This window comes from Rhineura floridana, chromosome 12 (genome assembly GCF_030035675.1).
Source record: "Rhineura floridana isolate rRhiFlo1 chromosome 12, rRhiFlo1.hap2, whole genome shotgun sequence".
NCBI classification, from domain to species: Eukaryota; Metazoa; Chordata; class Lepidosauria; order Squamata; family Rhineuridae; genus Rhineura; species Rhineura floridana.
The window spans coordinates 4,544,995-4,568,412 of NC_084491.1; the positions used below are offsets into that span (position 1 = coordinate 4,544,995).

The 23,418-nt window shown below is 44.4% G+C and overlaps 1 protein-coding gene across 1 annotated transcript in view; it reads left to right on the forward strand.

The window, feature by feature from the left end:
- Positions 1-17,111, forward strand: part of TACR1 (tachykinin receptor 1) — a 113,792-nt gene extending 96,681 nt beyond the window's left edge. The window contains exons 4-5 of the mRNA XM_061592774.1: positions 11,503-11,699; positions 12,770-17,111. Of these exons, the coding sequence (XP_061448758.1) occupies positions 11,503-11,699; positions 12,770-13,061 (489 nt within the window). The 3' untranslated portion in view covers positions 13,062-17,111. The remainder of the gene's footprint in view (positions 1-11,502; positions 11,700-12,769) is intronic.
- Positions 17,112-23,418: the final 6,307 nt, after the last annotated feature.

A 23,418-nucleotide genomic window follows, 5' to 3' on the forward strand; every position in this document is an offset into this window, starting at 1 on the left:
TGCCTGTCTCTAGGCACCACCAGGGACTCCACCAGTCCGGACCGCACTCTCTTCTGGTTTACCTCCCCGCTCTAGCACAGATCTCAACAGATCCCCCTGCTAGGCAACCACCAGTAACGTCCCAATACTAGTATTCCCAGAGACTCTGAATACTGGTATTGTTATTCTCTTCACCGCTGCCACCATTTGTTACAGTTCCCCTTCAGCCTTGGTCATTACCTTACCCTCCCTTCTGGTCTGTGAAACCCCAGCCAAGGATCAGGCCTTTGGTAAACCAAATTAAGTATTTATTACAGATAACAAAGCTAACAAGATTAACAAGATTTCTTCTTAAGGCACATAAGCATATGGTTTTACTCAATACTAATCTGAACTCCACCCCCCTCCTTCTTCACTCTCTCCTGACAAACAACTCTCTCAAACCCCACCAAGCAATCCACTCTTTCTCTTCTCCCCCCCATTCCACTCTCACTCTTCCTTTTATACATTCAGCCATTTTAAACACTCAGCCAATCATCTCGCATTCTACTGCCCATTCACTCCCCCTCTTTCACTCCACTTACCATGTATCTTCTAAAACAACAACACTTACCATATATACATTAATATAGGAACATCACATTTTCCCCCCCTTAAACAACAGCAGAGTATTATTCCTGTTCCAGGATTTATACGTCGCGTTAACAAATAAAAGTCTCTATGGGGAAAATGTCTTTCTTTGTTCCTCTGTGTGGTCACGTCACTGCAGTCCCAGCCACTTGCCTGGAAAGTCCATTGGCCAGTACATTGTCCTTGCCTTTGATGAACTGGAAGTCCACTTGATAGTCTTGTAGGGCCCAGGACCACCTCTGCAGCATAGTGTTATGGTTTTTCATAGTCTGCAACCATAACAAGGCCCGATGATCCGTAGTCACTGTGAATCTTCGTCCCCACACGTATGGGCGCAACTTGTTCAGTCCCCACACGACCGCTAGGCACTCCTTCTGGACCGACGAATAGTTTTTCTCCCTCGGCGTCAGCTTGCGACTCAGGTACGCCACTGGATGTCTGGTGCCTTCTCTCTCCTGCAGCAAGACGACTCCCAGCGCGAGGTCCGACGCATCTGTAGCCACGATGAATGGTTTCTCATAGTCTGGTGCTATTAATATGGGTCCTTGGCACAAGGCTTGCTTCAGTAGATCAAAAGCCTTCTGACATTCATCCGTCCATACCACACGCTCAGAACACTTCTTCTTTGTTAATTCATGCAAGGGGGTTGCTATTTCCCCAAAATTTCTCACAAACTTCCTATAAAATCCAGCCACACCCAGAAATGCCCTTACTTGTTTTTTGGTTAAGGGGATCGGCCACGCTTGTATTGCCTCCACCTTGCTCCATAAGGGGGTGATTTTCCCACTCCCCACCTTATGTCCTAAATAGATTACTTCCTTTAGTCCAAACTGGCATTTCTTAGCTTTTATTGTGAGGCCTGCTTTTCTTAAGGCCTCCAATACTGTTGTCAGGTGTTGGACATGCTCAGGCACCGACTTGCTAAAAATGGCCACGTCATCGATATAGGCCACTGCAAAATATGACATGCCTCGCAACACAGTATTGATTAGCCTCTGAAATGAACTTGGTGAGTTCCTTAGTCCCATGGGTAAGGTCACAAACTCATATAACCCATCTGGTGTACTGAAGGCAGTTTTGGCTCTGGAGTGCTCGTCTAGTTCCATTTGCCAAAATCCTTTACAGAGATCTAGTGTAGAGATAATGGTTGCTGCCCCCAATAACTCTAACATAGCGTCTACCCTAGGCATAGGATACGCATCTGGGACAGTAATTTTATTGATTAGCCGATAATCAATGCAAAACCTTGTCGTTCCATCTTTTTTCGGAGCCAGGACAATACTTGAGGCCCAGGGACTGATGGATTCCCTGATCACTCCTAATTCCAGCATCTCTTCCACCTCCTTTTTGATCTCATTCAAAACTTTCCCATTCACACGGTACGGAACAGATCTGATTGGGGCATGATCTCCAGTATCAATGGAATGTATAACTATACTGGTTCGGCCAGGTTTGTTGCTAAAGAGATTCCTATAGGTTTTCACAACTCTCAGAATCTCCTCTTTTACTTCCTCCTTCACCTCCTCTGACCATTCCACTTGATCTACCCCTCCTTTGTCTTTGCTTTCCTGTACCAAATCTGGAAGTTCAGGCCCACTTCCCTCAGGGAATAAGGTAACTTGCAACACCTTTGCATCCCTGGTATGGTAAGGCTTTAACATATTTACATGAACCACTTTGCTTTTGTTTAATTGGTCTGTGGTGATTACATATGTCACTGTGTCAAGCCTTTCTCTGATGGTATATGGTCCTTCCCAGTTAGCCTGTAATTTGTCATGTTTCCTGGGTATGAACGCCATAACCATATCTCCCACATCATACACACGTTCTCTGGCTGTTCTGTCATACCAGTAACTTTGCTTCTCCTGTGCATGACTCAAATTATCTTTCACTACTTCCATCATTGATGTTAATTTATTGCTGAATTCCAATACAAAATCTACTACAGAAGTTTTGTACTCTCCCAGGGTTCCTTCCCATGAATTTTTTAGCAGTTCCAAAGGTCACTTCACTTTTCTAGTGAACATGAGTTCAAAGGGTGAGAAGCCTGTTGACTCCTGAGGGACTTCTCTGTATGCAAATAAGAAGCATCCCAACCGTTCATCCCAGTCTTGTGGGTGATCTTGAACATAGCTTCTTATCATGCCCTTCAAAACTCCATTGAATCTCTCAGTTAGCCCATTAGTGGCGGGATGGTAAGTAGTGGTCTTTAAATGTTTTAGACCACAACATTTCCACATACATTGCATCACTTCTCCCATGAATACACTGCCTTGATCTGTCAGCACTTCATGAGGGAAACCCAGCCTCATAAAGATTTTTAATAAAGCCTCTGCCACTACAGGGGCTTCTACAGATCTCAGTGCTTCTGCGTCTGGGTACCTGGTGGCAAAATCCACCACCACCACTAGATATTTCTTGCCATGCCTTGTGGGTTTGGAAAAAGGGCCCACCAAATCTATTCCCACTCTATAAAAGGGTTGTCCAATTATAGGAAGGGGCTTTAAGGGTGCCTTGGTCTTTACTCCACTCTTTCCCACCTTTTGGCATATTCCACAAGATAGACAATGTTGTTTTACATCCTTGGAGATATTTGGCCAATAATAATGTGCAGCCAATCTCCTCTTGGTCTTTTTTATTCCCAGATGTCCTGCACATGGGACATCGTGGGCTACCTCTAGCAATCTGGTTCTGTATTTGCTAGTTACTATCAATTGCTTCACTGGTTCACATTCATCCTTTCTCTCAGCAGGCATCCACAGTCTATATAAAATCCCATTCTCACACACAACTTGATTCCTCAGTTTGTCAGTGAAAGGAATCTGTTGGGTCAGGACTTGTTCCTTTACCTGCTTCAAACTGATATCTTTATGCAGCTCTTCCCTGATTTGCTCTGCTTCTTCCCCAGAGACCACTTGATACAGTTTGTCTTCTTCAGCAGGCCTGCTAGTGGTTGCTATGGTGACCTGAGGCTGGTTAACAGATTCCACCCTGTTTGTTTCAGCCCCCCTTAATATGGCTTCTTTTTCTCTGCCAATTTGCTGTCTGGTCACTACATATATTTTCCCCTGTGCCCCCATAACATCTCTTCCCAGTATTACTGGTTCTTGTTGCTGGGCATTAATACCAACTTTATATTGGCCCTTTCGGCCTCTCCATTCCATTTTCACTAGGGCCACAGGCAAACTCTCTGGTTGACCCCTCACTCCTTGGATAGTCACTGTTTCCTGAGGTAATATTTCTTCAGATTTTATTAAATCTGGCCTCAGTAATGTCTGAGCGGCACCAGTGTCAAGCAATGCCCAATAAGTTGCCCCTTGTACACTCACTTCCTCTCTCAGACTTGAATCAAGGTCTGTTACTTCTGTCCAGTTTATCTGGCAAAACTGAACCTTTTTCGCTGCTTCTAAAGCCTTCGGCTCTGTTTTCACTGCCCTTGTCTGAGCAGGATTACTAATGGGGTTGGCAACCTCACATTGAAAACGTAGGTGCCCCGGTCTACCACATTTGTAGCATAATTTCTCCTCACTTTTAGGGTACACAGATCCACTCTGGGGTGTCCTGTGCCCTTCAGATTTTAATGGAGGACTCACTCGCTGTGGTACCACATCCCTTCTGCCAGCACTATATGGTCTGGGTTTAAACTCTCTTGATGTTTTCCCCACCCAGCCAGTTCTATTGGGGCGAAGTGATCCGCCATCTCTGCGGCCTCCTGTACCGATGTAGGGGAATGGTCTTTGACCAGGAGCCTTATTTCTGGTAGTAACTGATGGTATAATTGATCCAATATCATGAGGTTTTTCACCTCCTCCACAGACTGAGCTTTTGCACTATTCATCCACTTTCCAAATATATCCATCAACTTTGCTCCCAGTTCCACAAAAGACCTCCCTGTCTGTATCTGGCAGTTTCTGAAAAGCTTTCTAAAATAATCAGGCCCCAGTCTGAATCTTTTAAACACTGCTTCTTTGAATTCAGCATAGGTGACGGGCCTGTCTGAGGGGAAATATTGGTATACCTCAGCCAATTCCCCTTTAATCAGGTTTGATAAATACTGCATGTATTTATCTTCAGGTAGCCCCCACAACTGAGCTGCTTTTTCAAAGGTGCTGAGGTAAATTTGAGGATCTTGTCCAGGCTCATAGACAGCAAAGTCCTTTGGAGTAATTTTTAGTTTTGCTCCATCTCTGTCTTTCCTTGTCTCCTCAGAGTGAAATTTCTCTCTACCAAATTTTAACTTTTCTACTTGTAATTCAGCATCCAATGCTCGTTGCTTCTCCCTGTCCTCAAACCCCAATCTCATTCTCTCAATTTCCAACTCCCTCTGTTTTTCCTTCTCTGCACCTTCCATCCTCAATCTCTCAGCTTCCATCTTCAATCTCTCAGCTTCCAACTCCCTCTGCTTGTCTTTTTCCTCAGCCTCCCATCTTAACTTCTCTCTCAAGTACTCTATATAAGCGGGATTGCTTAAATATCCTTCTGGGGTCTCTTCCCTGACAGGTTGTTTTTGCTGGGCAGTAGCAAATCCTATAAGTGCTACCCTCAATTCATCTACCCCTTTACCCTCGTGAGGTAAATTGAATGTTATGCACTTCTCCACCAGCTCCTCTCTTTTCATTTTTATGTATTCAGCCATGGTGTTTGAGTTCACTCACTCTTTGCCACACACTCTTTGCCAGTCACTCTCACAAGAAATCTTGTTTTGTTATTTCTGTTTGCCACACCACTGTTCTGGATTCTCTAGTATTCGTATCTGGATTCTCTGTTGTTCGTATCCCACCACTACTGACACCACATGTGATGCGTCCTTCCCTGGCTCTCCCTGTCAGGTTCCTACCTGCGCGTGGTTACTGCCTGTCTCTAGGCACCACCAGGGACTCCACCAGTCCGGACCGCACTCTCTTATGGTTTACCTATCCGCTCTAGCACAGATCTCAACAGATCCCCCTGCTAGGCAACCACCAGTAATGTCCCAATACTAGTATTCCCAGAGACTCTGAATACTGGTATTGTTATTCTCTTCACCGCTGCCACCATTTGTTACAGTTCCCCTTCAGCCTTGGTCATTACCTTACCCTCCCTTCTGGTCTGTGAAACCCCAGCCAAGGATCAGGCCTTTGGTAAACCAAATTAAGTATTTATTACAGATAACAAAGCTAACAAGATTAACAAGATTTCTTCTTAAGGCACATAAGCATATGGTTTTACTCAATACTAATCCGAACTCCACCCCCCTCCTTCTTCACTCTCTCCCGGCAAACAACTCTCTCAAACCCCACCAAGCAACCCACTCTTTCTCTTCTTCCCCCTATTCCACTCTCACTCTTCCTTTTATACATTCAGCCATTTTAAACACTCAGCCAATCATCTCGCATTCTACTGCCCATTCACTCCCCCTCTTTCACTCCACTTACCATGTATCTTCTAAAACAACAACACTTACCATATATACATTAATATAGGAACATCACAATCCTCTGCAAAGATATCTATATCCAAGCAGGGTTGGCAACCCCCTGCCTGGAATGCCTTGCCCTTACCTTTTAGCATACAGCTTTGACTCTTCACTTCAGAAAGAGGTTTGGGAAAGATTAGAGATTCTCTACCCTTTTCTGTCTACCTTGTGGGCTGCTATAAACTCACTTTGACAGCCAACCCAATTCCAGTGAGTAAAAATTGACAGAGAGAAAACACACGTGGTTTGATCTATCTTCACAGACAGCAGCTTGGGAACAATAGCAATTACAGCCACACTTCCCAGGATGTGAATTCTCTTTTACCACTATTGGGTAAGAAACAAACTGTCATGCAATGAACAAGGTGCATCATCAGTGAGTTTAAGAGGGTTGAGCGTGAGTGCAAGGAACCATGGAACATGCTTCTATGGATGTAAGGGAGTGAAGTGAAAGGTAAATGAAATGCAAACAGAAAAACAAAAACAAAAGACAGCGATGTTTTCCTAATTTTAATACCATACCAACCATAACAAAATTCCTATAGGTAAGGCATAAAACTCAGCATCCCACAACCAGTCAGGATTCCTAATGAAAAACCAAAACTAAAAAAATCCTGGTAGCCAGTCAGCCAAGGTCACAGAAATCCCCATGCAGCACAACCTGTCTTGAAGGCTGCAGTTAGTGCAGCATGCTGTGGCATGACTGCTGACAAGAGTGAGACCCAAGCAGCAAATAATACCTCTGCACTGGTTGCTGATTTGCTACCAGGCCAAGTTCAATATGTCCTTTCCATTTTACAGGTGCCACATAGTACTTGCTCTGCTCTTTTAAGAAATCAGTCTTTTAGTGTGGCAGCACCTACGCTTTGAAACTCCCTGCCTATTGACATTAGGCAGACACCTTAATTGTACTCTTTTCAACACCTGCTAAAAACATATTTGTTTAGGCAAGCCTACCCAGGCAGATAGAAGCTATTGTGTTTTTATCTGTTCTTAAGTCATTGTTGGTTTTATTATTTTGAATGTTTTTAAATACCTGTCTTTAACTGTTTTTGCCAATAATTTTATTGTTTTAATTCCTTCTGTAAACCGCTTTGAGTTTTTTTTAGAATAAAGTGGTATATCAATGTTGTAAATAAATTTCACTTTTAGGAACAAAGGAATCTACTTTATACCGACTCAGGCCATTTGATACCATCTCCCTCAGTACTGATCACATGGACTAGCATTGGCTCTCTAGGATTTCAGGCAATAGTCTTTTCCAGAATTTGAATTTTGGACCTTTGCATGAAAAGCATGTGCCCTACCACTGAGCTACAGCCCTGTTTAAAAAGTATCTTTTAAAATTGTTCTTTTCAAACGCATATCATACCTAGGGCAGATCCACACCATGCATTTAAAGCACATTAAATACACATTTGAAGCACATGAATCCCACCACAGAATCATAGGAAATATAGTTTGTTAACTGTGAGGGGAAAACTACACTTTCCAGGATTCTTTAGGGAAGTCATGCACTTTAAATGCAAGTTAGATGTGCTTTAAATGTACTGTATGGATCTACTTAATAAACTGTGCTTGCAAGTAAATTGTTTTAATTAATTTTATAAAATAGAAATGAGCTATAACATTTACTGGGTGACCATGTGCTATGCACCATCTCTCAGCCTAATCTGCCCCTCAGAGTGAAAACAACAGAGGGGTACCATGACCACCCCAAGGAAGAAAGGCACACTTAAAATGTAGAGGAAGTAATAATGTACAACCATAGTGTGAAATCAAATTCTTGTCAGGACATAGCATAAAGAAATATGTATGTAAACATGATTGTCAAATATGTTTATTAGTTACACAACCTGTAAAGATATTTGTAGTGCAATCCTATGATTGTTTACTCAGAAGCAAGTCCCAGTGTAGTCAATGGAGCTTACTCAAACAGGGAAGCATGCACAGAACTGCAGCCTCAAGTGATAAGGATCATTCTCCTAACCCAAAATTCAAAATCATGCCACTTTAAGCTGTTTTGCAACTGTTTATACTTTTTATGGCTATTGGATTTTAAAGGGATTTATTTCTTGTTGTGATCTGCCTTGGTTTCCAGTCACCAACCCTACCTCACGGGATGGTTGGGAAGACTCCATATACACAGACACACACTGGAGATGTAAAAATACATAGACCACATGTAATAGTTTATTGTCAAAACCAGTTGGTCATTGCAGAACATTTTTTTAAAAAAATAAAATTAGTATTAACTTCCTACATAATAAAAGCAGTGATACCTATGTAAACCCTGCCTAATTGCTTTAAAAAATAGGATTGGAGGGCGAGAGAAAGAAACACAAACACAATTCCTTGCTATGTTCACTGAATAGTTCCATTAATTTAAAACACAATCCTAACCATATGTACTCAAAAGTAAGTCCTATTGAATTCAATACGCTTTACTCCGGGGATGTGGGATTAGCATTGCAGCTTTACTCTCAGAAAAGCAAGTACTGGATTAAAGCTTCAGATTGGGGAGGTTTTCAAAACATTGCCCGCTTAAACAGCCCAGGAAAATTTAAACTTGTTTGACTCCTGCACACAAGAGGGAAAAAAAGGCTTTTTGTACTGCTAAAAGCTATATACTTACTCAGTTTATGAGATTTTCAGATAAACAGGGAAAAAAAACAGTTTTCTACCTTTGCAATGGAGTCTAAGGACTGCCCGGAGGCCCAGAAATCCCTTGTCAATCACAACCCTGACTTCAGTTATTGGCCACAAACCTGCAAGGGCGGGGTTAGAGCAGCCAGCTAAGAGATCATTTCACAGAAGTTGTGGGGGTGTTGATCTCATGAATCAGACCACCTAGAAACTTAATTTTTTTTAAAAAATGAAAGTGGAGAGTCAAGAGATTAAGCTGACTCACCTGGAGGCCTAGAGAAGACCTCAAAAATCTGGAGTGCTGAGAGTTGCTAGGAGAGGCCCTACTCCCCTCACAGAGCTACAATCCCAGAAAAGGGTCTGTCTGTTAAACCACTCTGACCACTAGAGCTCTGTCAGGGGAATAGGAGTTTCCTCTCAGCACCCTCCACAAACTACACTTCCCAGGATTCTTTGGGGGAAGCCATGACAGTCTCAAGTGAAATAAAGGTCTAGCGTGGGTGTGGCCCCCTCATTAGCCAAGCCCAGCAGCTGTGAGTCTAACTTTTAAAACACTGACAGTTCTAATGGCTGATTTTTAATTAATTTCAACAAATTAGGAGACCACTGACAGAAAAAGTCCAACAGGGGTCTGGATTTTCTCTCTCTTGTTTTACTCTTTGAACTCTCGATTCACAGTGTTTTGTGTATCACTGTGAAAACTTAGAGAGATGTTAAGCAAGCGTTTCAAAGTTCAGGACTATTAAGTTTTTAAGGTTTTGCTTTGAAATGAGCTTATGGGAAGTAGCAGAATGGCATGGCGGGTATTTTCAATTTAACATTGCCGCCCTGGGCTCCTACTGGGAGGAAGGGTGGGATATAAATCAAATAATAATTAACTAACTAACTAACTAACTAACTAACTAACTAACTAAATAAATAAATAAATAAATAAATATTGCAATATGCAAAAAATCCATGCTGGCTGTATAATGAAATAATGAAGATTGCTTGCAACAATATATCTATTTATTTTAACTGCACAGCATTTTATATGCTGCTGTTCTGCCACACAATGGCACAATGCCACACAATGGTTTACAATCAGAATCAAAATTATATGATAAAAACAAACAAATGCCATCCATCAATAATAATAATAATAATAATAATAATAATAATAATAATAATAATAATAATAGGCAGCAGTCAGAGACTAAAAATCCGAACAGGGAATCATTAGATACTAAAAGCAATGTTTACAAGACTTGCTTCAGAGCCTTTCAAACAGATGACTGAAAGAGAGAGCCAAAGAGGCCTCCCAGGGAAGGAAGCGCCAAAAGCCTAGGCACCCTCGCCAAGAATGCAGAGCAGAGCCTCCCTAGAAGAGCTCAAGAAGTGGGAAAATGCCTTTCTTCACCACCTGGTGAAGATGGCATAAGAGGCAGGATCCCCAGAAATAAAGACTTAATTTCAAAGATTCCAGAATGGTGTCAGCCACACTGCCTGTGCTCTGGGCAGCTTTTGACAAAGAATCACTCTGTGGTCAAGGGCATGCCCCTCCCCTAGAAAAAGGGAAAGGGCACTGTGTGGTCACATCTGAAAGAGCAAATAGCCCCAGGACAATTACATATAGGGCTTATCCACATGGGAGCATTTCTTCATAGCAAACACACTGCTTTTACAATCATAATAGATTTGCAAGGTCCACACTTCATGCCCAATGGTGGCTTCAAATCCATTGTTTTACATTCACACAAGTAGCCATTCCTCTGGGAAGGATTAGTGTTGCTGTTTCCTTCTGGCCCTGCCCTCTAATTTTACCTTTTCAGTCCCTCCGGTTGCTCAGTTACTGGGCATGTGCAAATATTTTTGACCTGCACAGTATTTCCATTCCCTCCTGCCCTCACCACTTCCTGATGTTTGGTGGTTGAAAAGAAGATAACTCGCAGGCACCTTCTTTCTCCACTGCCCCTTGCTTTTTCTGAGTTAATTTTTTCCTGCTGGAAAAACAAATCAAGATAATATTGATATTTTAAATAAAATATCAATATCAGTATCAATATTTTCTTGAAATATCAATATTAATATTTTTGAACTGATTTTTTTTTTAATCCACTTTAGATTTTTTTAGGGGGGGGGGAATGGAAACCAGGCACAGAGAGATTTTTAAGTCAAAATTCTCTCCGCAAAGGTTGAGAATATGAGAAACAATGATAATATCGAATGGCAATTCCCGTTGCTTGTTACAAGGAGTGAAGGAAGTTTACTTGGGGAGAAAGGAAGGAAAGAAGTGAGGGCTGCAGCAAACAGTGAAAGGGGGAGAACAGCGCAGTCAGAAGTTGCTAAATAAACCACCAGAAACAAAATGGAATTCATGGGAGAGTTAGTGGGCAGAGAAAGGGGAGTAGCTAAAAGTGACGTTTCACCGGCCCACTAAAAACCATCAAAGCAAACTGTCTGCAAAGACGTGTGGAGCGGAATGGAGCCGTATTGTTCTGAATTTTTCGTATTATCACTGGATTGGGTTAGTACGGATTTACAGGGGGGAAACTGAGTGATAGTTTCTGTTTGCCAGTAATGTCATGTGAACCATGCGAATTAAAAGGACATGTGAGTAGCATCAAACACACAGTAAACCACTGTGTAGATGAGTCCATACTTATTGCACTACAGCGTGAGATTTCCCTGTTGTGCTCAGCCAAAGCCCCTGCCAGCTAGTATGAATGGGTCTGTCACATCTTTGTTTTGTTTTAACTGCTTCTAGATGCTAGTTGATGAAGTTACTGTGAGATGCTGTCCATTTCTGACAGGTCGTCAAGATGATGATCATTGTGGTGTGCACCTTTGCAGTCTGCTGGCTGCCGTTCCATGTCTACTTTCTCCTGCAGCATTTTAATGCAGACTTGTACCAGGAAAAGTACATCCAGCAGATCTACTTAGCTATCTTGTGGCTGGCCATGAGCTCCACCATGTACAACCCAATTATTTACTGCTGCCTCAATGACAGGTAAGATCCATTCCCATGATATAATTGCAACAGGTGCATGCTCAAGTTTGAATTACAAAAGCCAAATCAGATTTGCACACTGCAGAAGTGACCAGATGTTATTTCCTCTGCAAATGAAAGTATTCTGAAATTTGAACTGGTAAATTCTGAGTATTAGCGGCCAATCAAGATGTTTGAAAAATCTTTCAGAGTTTGGCCTCTGGGTATGAGCAGAGCAGATCATTGCTCATTTCTCTCCAAAGGACTGTCTAGGGATCAAGGGTGTGCAGTTCAGAGCACTGCTTAGTTGTTTAACTTCTATAGAAGTCAGTGGCAGCCCACAGCACAGCACTGAATGACTCTGGGTACATTCAAGTAACACTGGCCTTTTCATCAAGAATGAAAAAAAGAAGAAGGTTAAGTACAAGAGACGAGAAAGCAGATCACCAGTGGCTGACCAGAACAAAGAATACCTGCTGTCTCCTTAGTGGGGAACCAGGATCTTAGGCATCAGCCTTATACTCTCCTCTGTTATAAGCAGAGATGTATGCATGAAACATCTCTGCAGAATTCAGCTTCCTGAGAATCTTATATTTCATTTAAATCCCATCACTACAAGTCTCAAGCACTTATAGCTGCGAAGACAACATTAAAATGTGTGGGCAAAATCTGCTGAAATCTTAGAAGCCCAAGGGATGACTGAATATGTTTAGTAATATAGGGCAGGGTTTTCCCTCTCAGCTTCAGAACCAGGATAAATTATGCAAAATAGCAGGAATGGTAGAATCAGTCATGAAAACTAAGATAAATTATGCAAATATTCTTTATTTATATAATTTTTACAGAGCTCAGGGAATTCAGCTTTTTGATATGGTATACGGCTTGCCCGGGCACAGAAATGTTAAATGTTTCATTGCAGAGATTATAAACAGGAAGAAAATGGGACAGAAAGTACAAAAAGGAAATCTGGTCTAGATCTGTGTAACTGTACCATGCACAAAATGCTAGTGAAATACATGTGTTAAATGCCTCTCAAATTGCCATTAGCATATGCCAGGTTTGAACACAGCTGATCCCATCTGTCTTCTCAGGTTCCGGATTGGCTTCAAGCACGCTTTCCGGTGGTGCCCTTTTATTAGAGCCAGTGAATATGAAGGGCTGGAAATGAAATCAGCCAGGTACCTCCAGACCCAGAGCAGCATGTACAAGGTTAGCCGGGTAGAAACAACAGTCTCTTCCATTGTTGGCAACCCAGAGGAGGAACCTGATGACAGCAGCAAAACAAAGCGCCTCTCTGTGGATCTGACCTCCAACGGTTCTTCCCGCAGTGACTCTAAAACAGTGTCGGAGAGTTTGAGCTTCTATTCCAACACACTTCCCTAAGCAACTTGTCTGTCCAGGCAATGTGTCGCAGTCAAAAGTGTGACTCAGGTTCCAGTCTCTCTAACGAAGGAGCTGTTCTTCATGTGCACCAAGTCACAGCTGTCTTCTATGAGTGGACGTTTTCCTTCTTTTCTGGTCTCTGCTGTGATGTCCAGTTGGACCCATTCAGATAATCTTCATACAAAAATGAATTTTCGTTTTGGGTCCTGCATTACACATTGTGATAGGTTCATTAGTGCGAGACCCTCTCACATTCTCAGTCTATGCTGGCTGAGAGCCAAGTATCATCAGCATGGCTTTATTTTTCCATCCCCAGATCTCACCTTCTCTTTCCATAGCATGCTTAGGTTTTGTTACTATCCCTCACCGGCTGCCTTATGTGTTGCTGCTACTGCAGAAGGAGCAGATGGGACTGAAAAGTTTCTTAGAGTAAAAATGAGGAGTGAAAAGAGTGTTTAGAGTACATATAGTGTTGTGGAAAAGCTGAATTAAAAAAACACACCCAAGCTTTAATAACACAAGAGCCCTGCTGGATCAGGCCAAAGGACTGTTTAAATCCAGCATCCTATTCTCACAGTGGCCAAGCAGATCCCTATGGAAAGACCACAAGCAGGTCATGATTGGAATAGCATTGCCCCCACTGTCTTAGAAAGCTAAAGTCCAGCCAGTACCTGAGATTCAGAAGGCAAAATCCAAATTAGGGATTTCCATATACAAATACGCAGAGCTTGGAAAAGTTACTTTTTTGAACTACAACTCCCATCAACCCAATCCAGTGGCCGTGCTGGCTGGGGCTGATGGGAGTTGTAGTTCAAAAAAGTAACTTTTCCAAGCTCTGCGTATGAAGATTTTAATTTTCCATTTTTGCTCCAAAGGCATATTGTTCCAAACTGCCTTCCGCCCACTTTGGGTGTCCGACGTACTGCAAGATCACATCTCTTCCATTTCATTTATGTTGGATTAGGAAGAGACCCTCAGTGGCTCATATTAGTTTGTGCCTGCACCAGGGGTGGCCAACGTCAAGCCTGGAGAGCATCTCCAGAAGCAATCTCTCTCCCCCCCACCCCGGCTGTACTGATTTTGGTGGTGGCAAAAAGGAAACAAATGCTGGAGTGGGTGGAAAGGGTTAAACCTCTCTGACCAGCTCAGTGCCCCGATGAGGATGCAGATAATCTCCTCCCTAGTCATCAGAGGGTGTTGTATGGTCTGCGTGTACATGGATGTGGGCCCTGGATGATAGGCTGAGGGTGAAGTTAGTCCTTGGGCTGAAAAGGGTTAGCCACCCTTGGTCTGCACTACTGAGATAAGCCCAATTCCTTTTGAAGATCCCAAATGGTGTACTGAAGCCAGACAATGAGTTACCACGTTCAGGGCGTTAGCAGAAGGACTGGAATAAAGCAGACAGAATCCAGAGAGAAAAAGAATTTGATAACACTCTACTGAGATAAAATGAACAAAACCAGTATATAATAGGAGAAATAAAGAGCGAGGTCTGACTTTCTTGGGTCAGGCCTACACAAACTCCTTCAGACCCACTTTCTCTCCAATTTCTCCAGCTGTCAGATCTCAGCAGTCTTTCTTGCTGACAGCTAACTCCCAACGGACTAGGACCTCCAGCCAATTGAAGTCTGCTGTCAGCTAGACCAGTAACAGAATCAACCCCTTAAGACATTGACTAAATGGTGCCTACTGTTATACTTCCAGCATAGAGTGTATATGCATATGCAGTAGGTGAGTGGATAGGGACCCTAACCAGATCATGAACAAACATACTGATCTTTTACCCCACTAGTTTGTACATAGAGAAAACTAACTTGGTGGAGAGAGAAAAAATCAGCCTTTTTAATAATATGGTACTTTTTTATGTGTAGGGAAGACCCTTCCCCACCCCCACACAATGGGGAGAAATTAAAACATGCACCCACAATCCGCACACCCCTGTTACATCCATTGGGATCTTACAGGAAAAGCTTTCTCTCTTACTCCTGCTGATTGTCTAAACTGGCCCTGATGTTCCTGTGTCTTCCATGGAGTTCTGCTGTTTACATGGCTGATAAAGCAGAGACTGCTTAGGTGGAGAACATCTCTCCTATGAACCCTGGCTTCAGCACCTATATAGACATCATTAAGAAATGCCCCACCCCCCTTTTTTTGCAGCAAACATCACGAGTGATGAGTAGCAATTGGCAAAGGACCGAACTGAATACTGTACGCAGTTGGAATGCAGACCCAGCACTGTGCTCATATAGCAGAGATGAATGGCTGCTGTCTGTAATAAGATTAAACCAAGCAGGATCTGGGGAAAGCAGCATTGTAAGTAAAAATGGGATGAGATAATTTAACAGGGTAGAATATATTGTGTTGGCTAACCCAAAGAGTGTGGATGGAAATGTAGGAGGGACTTCTTCTTCTTTTCCGTTTTTTGGTAGCAAGAACAATACATCCCTGATGAAGCACAGGAAATCCAGCACACTCAGCCAGCAACCTCTTCGGGGGATAGCAAAGGTGGTGAAGATACTGGAAGTTTCTGTAATGACCATGAGGCTGCACTGCATGCATGCTAGAAGGGAGGAGGAAAAGGCAACAGATATCACCACTATTATGCAGATCCCTTCACAGATGAAACGGACCATCTCTTTAGGTCAGCCTTCCCCATCCTAGAACTCTCCAGAGGTTTGGACTATGGCTGGGGCTGATGAGCATTCTAGTCCAAAATATCTGGAGGTCATCAGGTTGAAGAAGGGTGCCTTGGGTAATGTGAGAAAACTCCCTTAAACTGCCACCTAATCCTAAACATTTGTGTGTGCATATCTAGTATCATAGTATCCCTTTGTCAACTGGGCAACAAGAGAGTCCTGAACAGATTGGAAAGGGAGGAACATCGCAAGGGTTTTTTAAAGTTTTAACAAGGAGAAATAGAAGTGGGTTCAACACAGAAGCTAACAGAGCCTTTCCCGACTCCCTTCTTGCTATGCTCAAACTCTGCTTACTCTACTCAAATCTCTGCTGTTATTTAAAACCACCATTTTCTTCTCAGTATCTCAATCCCTGCTTCACTCAAACCTCTGCCATTGTTTAAAACCACCATTTTTCTTTCAGTGTTTCTCAATTTTCTGCTGTTGTTAAAAATGGAAATGAGGGTGGTGTGTGTGCAAAGGAGAGTTGAGAAAAGGAGAGGGAAGAGGGAAGGGAAGGGTGTGAATGTGAAAATGGGATGGATGTGCAAAGTGGGGGTGCAGAACAGGAGAATGGAAAGTAGGCACGGAAATGGGGTGGTCTATGTGCAATGGGGAATTAAGAAAGAAGGAGGGAGGAAAAGAGGGTGAATGTGAAAATAGGGGTGCCAAGGTTTCCAAAAAAAGGGGGGAGTAGGAGGCATGAGAATGGGGGTGAATATGAAAGTGAGGGAATGAATGTGGTTGCAGAACAGGAGAGGATGGTGATGTCATAATTGGGTGGTAGGCAAAAAGGGTGCTTAGTAGTTGCAATGTGTGGAAAGAGGAAGATGCAAGAGGTTACCATGGAGGTGGTTGCATAAAGGGAGGACGAAGAAGAGGCATAGACATAGAGGTGAAGGTGAAAACAGTGGTGCAAAGTGGGGCTGCAGAATAGAATAAGCTTCAGAAATGGGGTTGGGAGAGTGAAAAGGGAGCTTAGTAGTTGCATAGGTGGGAAGGAGAAGCCCTAAGGGGAGTGACAGGAAAGTTGGCAAGTGGAGTGAGCAATGGGTCAGCCCCTAAGCCATCATGACATAATGCAGCATGATGTGCATCTCACACACCAAAAAATGGCAAGGGGGGGAACAGGCCTCAAAGACTTGTAGCTTGGTGGCAGCCCCATGCAGGGGGAATGGAGCCTGGGCAGCAGCGACAGAAGGCCTGGAGCTATCAGTGGTGGGAGACTCAGAGCTTGGTTGGCATGACCTAGGCCTTGACCTCACCAGGTGTGTGGGAGGCCAGCCTTGGTGACCTGTGGGAGGTCTGGTGATCCATGGGGGGAAGGGAGCTCTGGTAACCCTTCCGTGGGGGGGAAAAAGGAAGGGGAGCTCTGGCGACCCCTAGGTGGGGGGTGGAATGGGGAAGAGGCTTGGCAGCCTGTGGGGAAGGGAGAGGGGAGAGGTTTGGCAACCCGTAGGGAGTAGGAGGAAAGTTTTAGTGAACTGTGGATGGGGGGGAAGGGAGGAGAGCTATAGTGAACTGTGGGGGGAGGGGGGCTTTGCTGACCCAGGAGGAAGGGGGGTTGGCAACAGTAGGTGGGGTTGGTGAGTGAAGTAAGCAGGGGCAGAGTCCTGTGTGTGTGTGTACACACAGATAATAATAATAATAATAATAATAATAATAATAAATTTATTTTTCAGCCGCCTATCTGTCCGGGTTAGGGACACTCTAGGCGACGAACAACAAGAATAAAAACAATCCATATACATCAACATAATCAAATTTTAAGCTAAAAAACCATTCATTCATTCAATTGTAACATAAGTTAATCTGTCCCAATCTTGTAGGCCTGCCTGAACAGCCAGGTCTTCAAGGCTCGGCGATAGCTGGACAGGGAGGGAGCATGTCTGAGATCGAAAGGGAGAGAGTTCCAGAGGGTGGGGGCCACAACAGAGAAGGCCCTCTCTCTGGTCCGTACCAGCCTAGCTGTTTTCACCGGTGGGACCGAGAGAAGGTCTTGCGAGGCTGATCTCGTCAGGTGGCACAATCGGTGATTCTGGAGGCGTTCCTTCAGATATACTGGGCCGAAACCGTAGAGGGTTTTAAAGGTCATCACCAACACCTTGAATTGGGCCCGGTAGACAACTGGTAGCCAGTGAAGATCTAATAACACTGGGGTGATATGATCCCAGCGACGGCTATGCGTAATCAAGCGTGCCGCCGCGTTCTGTACCAGCTGTAATTTCCGGACCGTTTTCAAGGGTAACCCCACGTAGAGCGCATTGCAGTAGTGTAAGCGAGAGGAGACCAGGCCATGTATCACCTGAGGGAGCAGGTGAACAGGAAGATAGGGACGCAGTCTCCGTATCAGATGTAATTGATACCAAGCTGCCCGGCTCACTGCTGTAATCTGAGCCTCCATGGACAGCTGGGAGTCAAGTATGACCCCCAAGACTGCGGACCTGGTCCTTCAGGGGTAGACTTACCCCATCAAGCATCAGGTCAGTAATTCCTAACTTCGTTTTATCTCCCACAAGTAATACCTCAGTCTTGTCAGGGTTCAGCTTCAGCCTATTCTCTCCCATCCATCCACTTACGGATTCTAGGCACTTGGACATGGTATTCACAGCCAACTCCAGTGAGGATTTAAAGGAGAGATAGAGCTGAGTGTCATCTGCGTACAGATGGCACTGCAACCCAAAACTCCTGATGATTGCTCCCAGCGGTTTCACATAGATGTTGAATAGCATGGGAGAGAGGATAGAACCCTGTGGCACTCCACAATGACACACATATACTCAGAGTTCAATGGGATTGTTTGCTGGTACTGAACCTTTTTACAACCCAGTTCTGCTCAAGGCAAACAGCAGGGCACATCCAGTAACAAAAGCCTCCTGAACCAATGCCACAAAGCACACTGGTGGCAGAGCAGGGGACTGGCACTGCTAAACTCCTGTCTATGCATGATGTCAGGAACAAGGACCTGCCTTGCCATTATGAACTGAAAGGTGCGTAAGAAGTCCAAAGAATGGTGTGAAAGCACATAGCCCATCTGTGGAACACAGAATGACTGAACTGCTGCCAAGGTGAACATCGGAAGAGCCCTGTTGGGTCAGATCAATGGTCCATCTAATCCAGCATTCTGTTTCCCACCTCAGTGGCCAACCAGATGACTCTGGGAAGTCCAAAAGCAAAGATAGGGCACTCGCCCTCCCCTGCTGTTGTTACTGCCTCTGGTGTGCACTAGTAGCCCTCTACAGACACCCTTAAGGCTGGTTCACACATGCATGCTCATTTCTTGATGACCATGCCTCACATGTGGGAATGGACCATCCTAGATCAAACACTACAGCAGAATCTTAATATATTGTATCCATGAGTGCTTTTTATTATGTGAAAGCAAGGTAACCATGTGTGAAATCAATCCTAAGCAAGATGCCTTTTGAAAGCAGAAGTGTATTATTTTTTATCAAGGAGATGGAGACAATCTGCCATGTCCCTCAAACACTATGAAATTTCTTGTGCATATTGTACAAACTTCTGGGCCACCTGGTTCAGGCCTGTGTTTTTATTTAAATCTGTAGTAAGGTAGCAATTTGTAGACTGATGTTGTCGCTTTTGCTGTGAAATGGAGAAGTGATGAGATTCCTGACCATATGGGCTTGCTGTTTCACAGTATATCTGTATTATGTTCCTGTTTACAAGTGTTGACAAACCTAAATAAGGGATTGCAATCTGCTCAGCTCAAATGCAAACTGTATCCTATTTGATGGGTCAGAACCTTAATGTCACCTTGTACCTTGAGGGGCTTTGGATGGTTCATATCTAAGAAATAAAAAATTATGTCTCTTAAAATAAGAATGAAAATATATAACAGACAGAGGTTGGGGTTGGGGGCAGGTAATGCCACATATCTTAATAGTTCCTTTGCCCGAGGACAACAGATAAAAATTTGAACCTAAAAGGAAATACTTGTAAATAATAATAAGATGTATGTTTCTTCAGGATGGTGAGAACAAAATTACCAAAAAAAGCAGCTGAGTGAAAATACCGGTAATAGAATGTGTTGTACTCAAATGTCTAAGAGGTGTTCAGGATGTTTATAACATAAGTCCCAACACACAAGAACCCCTCTGAAACCTGCCAAGCTGCTTTCAAAATGAACAGACGGGCTGTGGCTCAGTTGTGGCACTTCTGCTGTCCCCACAGAAGCTCCCAGGTTCAGTCCCAGGCATTTCCAGGCCCCTGTCTGAAACTGTGGCGGGCTGCTGACAGTCAGTGCAGACAACACTGAGCGAGATGGTCCAACGGTCTGACTCAGGAGAAGGCAGCATCCAATGGCGCCAGTGTGCAACTTCAGCGGGAGTTTGACGAGGTCAAACTAGGTGCAGAAGTAAAATTTGTGTTATCAATAACTTACAGAGAGAAAGAAAATAGTCGGGCCCCACTCATACGGCAGGTTCCAGACCCCCACCGAAAAGTGAAACCTGCCGAAAAGCGGAACTCATTCAATAGAATGGCGCTAGACGCCAAAAAAACGCCGTAAAAGTGGAACAAGCGCCGTATGAGTGGGGCCTTACTCTAATTGAAAGCCACCGTATTAGCGGAATGCTGAAAAGTGGGGCCTTACTGTATCTACTGCAGGAGGTCACCAAATTCCACACCCATGTCAGCCAGTGCTGTGGAGTCTGCAAAGGGTCTCAGTAAATATCCCCTCACAAATTCATTGTGCATGAGACACTTTGATCCTCTTCCTCCTCAGATCCTGTTTGCACTGAAAATGGAAATGGACTGCCGTCAAGTCGATCCCGTCTTATGGCGACCCTACGAATAGGGTTTTCATGGTAAGCGGTATTCAGGGGTGGTTTTACCATTGCCTTCCACTGAGGCTGAGAGGCAGTGACTGGCCCAAGGTCACCCAGCGAGCTTCATGGCTGTGTGGGTATTCGAACCCTGGTCTCCCAAGTTGTAGTCCAACACTCACACCACTACACTACGCTGGCTCACTGAACATTCCTTTAAATGTGCCCACATTTCATTAGATGCCAGGACGGACACCCATCCTCCCATCTGTTCTGAACAGAGAGGTGCAAAGAGATTCTCTCTGTGAGGTGGTGGGTTAAAGCAGATTTTTTGTTATTTTGGGGGGGGTCTAATGGTGCTGGACTACAACCTGGGAGACCAGGGTTCGAATCCCCACACAGCCATGAAGCTCGCTGGGTGACCTTGGGCCAGTCACTGCCTCTCAGCCTCAGAAGGAGGCAATGGTAAACCCCCTCTGAATACTGCTTACCATGAAAACCCTATTTGTAGGGTCGCCTAAGTCGGGATCTACTTGAAGGCAGTCCATTCCCCCAGTGAGGGTCAGGCCTGCACCATTTTGTGCCCTCATCTCTTTCTGCTCTTTTAGACGTGACAGCCATTTTGTATTATGCCACAAACCTATTTCAGCCATTTTATGATTGGTGCCTGCAGCACTTTCTCACAAGTCTAAATATGCCCATTGGCCAAGAAAGGCTGGCAACCCATGAGCAACTTTTATCTGTTAAATCGGTGCGGATGGAGGTATTCCAAGCATGAAGAGGGGGGAGGAAGAAATCACATTTGGGGTGCACCTGTGGCTGTGGGGGAGGTGCAGTGACACCCATCTACTTGATTGCTTCCAGTAGACTACAGACGAAGGCAGGAAGTGGCTGCGTTTAATCAGAGTTGAAAAAGAGAGAGAAAGTAGGTACAGAGCGAAGCCAGACTACTCAGTGTGAAGAAGGGCTCCAAATATTGTATTCACCTTGCAGTATACATGGCAAACTCCTCGTCTCTTCTGTACATGCCCTGCTCATGCATAAAGATGGAACTTACTCATAATTAGGAGCAAATTATTCTTATCCTACAAAGCATCCTGTAATCATCTCTACCTGATTATCAATTAAGCCTTTTAATTAGCCGCCATGGGTCTGCTGAAGCAAAAGAATTGGGATCTCTGTTGAACGTCAACATGCACATCACTGTAGTGCTGAGAGAAGCCCCTTTTGTTGTTCCAAGTGAGCGCATGGACCCTTAACAGCTTCCAGGATGCTTTTGAGCAAATTGACAGGTGAGAATAGATACAGTGGATGGCTGGGACTTGCATAGGCATAGAGGTGGATGGACTGTGAAGGGTGGGAATGAGGTTTTCTGATGCACATCTCTTCCCTCCATCATCATAATCATCTAGATGTGCTCAGGCTGCAGTTCTACCTCATTAAGGTTGGTTAAGTAAGACTTTACTTACTTGGAAGTCATTCATTCATTCGTTCATTGGCGGTCACTCGTGGCCGAGTAAGATTGTCTTCCAAGATAAGGTCTTTAACGGTGGGTCCATAAGTGACTGTGGAGGCCAATTCTGGATCCACACAGCCTCCCACAGTGAGGACATAGGTTTCCAGGTGGAAGATGGTCATGAGTATTTGCTTGATGTGCCTTCCACTTAGCTCGTTTGTCCCTTTCGCCCTGTATTCATGCTTCTTCAAAGTCCATAGCACCTTTGATAATGGCCGACCTCCAATTGGGACGCTCATGGGCCAAGGCTTCCCAGTTCTCAATGCTCATGTTACATTTTTTTAGATTAGCTTTGAGAACATCTTTAAACCTCTTTTGCTGTCCACCGATATTCCATTTTCCATCCTTAAGTTGGGAGTAAAGTAGCTGCTTTGGAAGACAGTGATCAAGCATTCAAACAACATGGCCGGTCCAGCGAAGTTATTACTTGGAAGTACGACCCATTGAACTCAGGCCTTACTTCTGGGAAAACATGCATAGGATTATGCTGCATGCTATGGGATAGGCCAATCTGTTCCCCACCCACAACTTTCTGAAGCTGCCTTCCTTGCCACACACCTCCTGAAAGATGAAATTGCAGCATCAAAGTGACGTAATTGCCCACTTTGGGCAACTTCATTTCCTCCAGTGAATTCTTATATATTTATTGTTAAATTTATATCCCTTCCAGAGGGAGGCCAAGGCACCAGATAACTGAATGATAAATAAATAAAACAGAACTCTCAGACTGAGAAATGCGTGTGTAAACAGGTGCATCTTGAAAAGCCAGAGGAATGCCAGTACAGATGGTACCTCTTATATTTCAGCAGGGAGGGCATTCTATAACACCAGTGCCACCAGTGAAAAGGCCTGCCTCTGCATCACTACAAGCTGATAATCATTAAGCCATGGCAAAACTCAGGGCCAGCACCAGAGGTTTGCCAGGTCAGGCCCTGGCCAAGGGTCCTTGTGGCCCAGAGGGGGCCCTAAGGGCCCCTCCTTAGGGTGGGAGGGCAGTGCTCCCATTCTGCAATCCACGGCAGCGTTTGCTCCCAACCTTGCTGGGGATCGTGGAGAGGTAGCTCACAGGCCCACCCACCCCCAATACAGACAGCATGGGCTTCCCTAAGGGGCTGATGTCCCCGATGCTATCTTGGTTGATGGCAGGCATGCTCACACAGCACGCACATACCTGCTATCAACCAAGATGGCAGTGGAGGCTTCCCAAGGGGTGGACTCCCCCACCGCCATCTTGGTTGATGGTAGGCATGCATGCGCAGCACACGTGCCATTCACGTGGATGGGAGAGGTGGTGGGACGTGCAGGTGGACTTTAGCCTGTACTGCCTGCATCGGGGTGGGTGGGCTACAGCACTATGGGCCTGTGGTAAAGGCCTAAAGGCC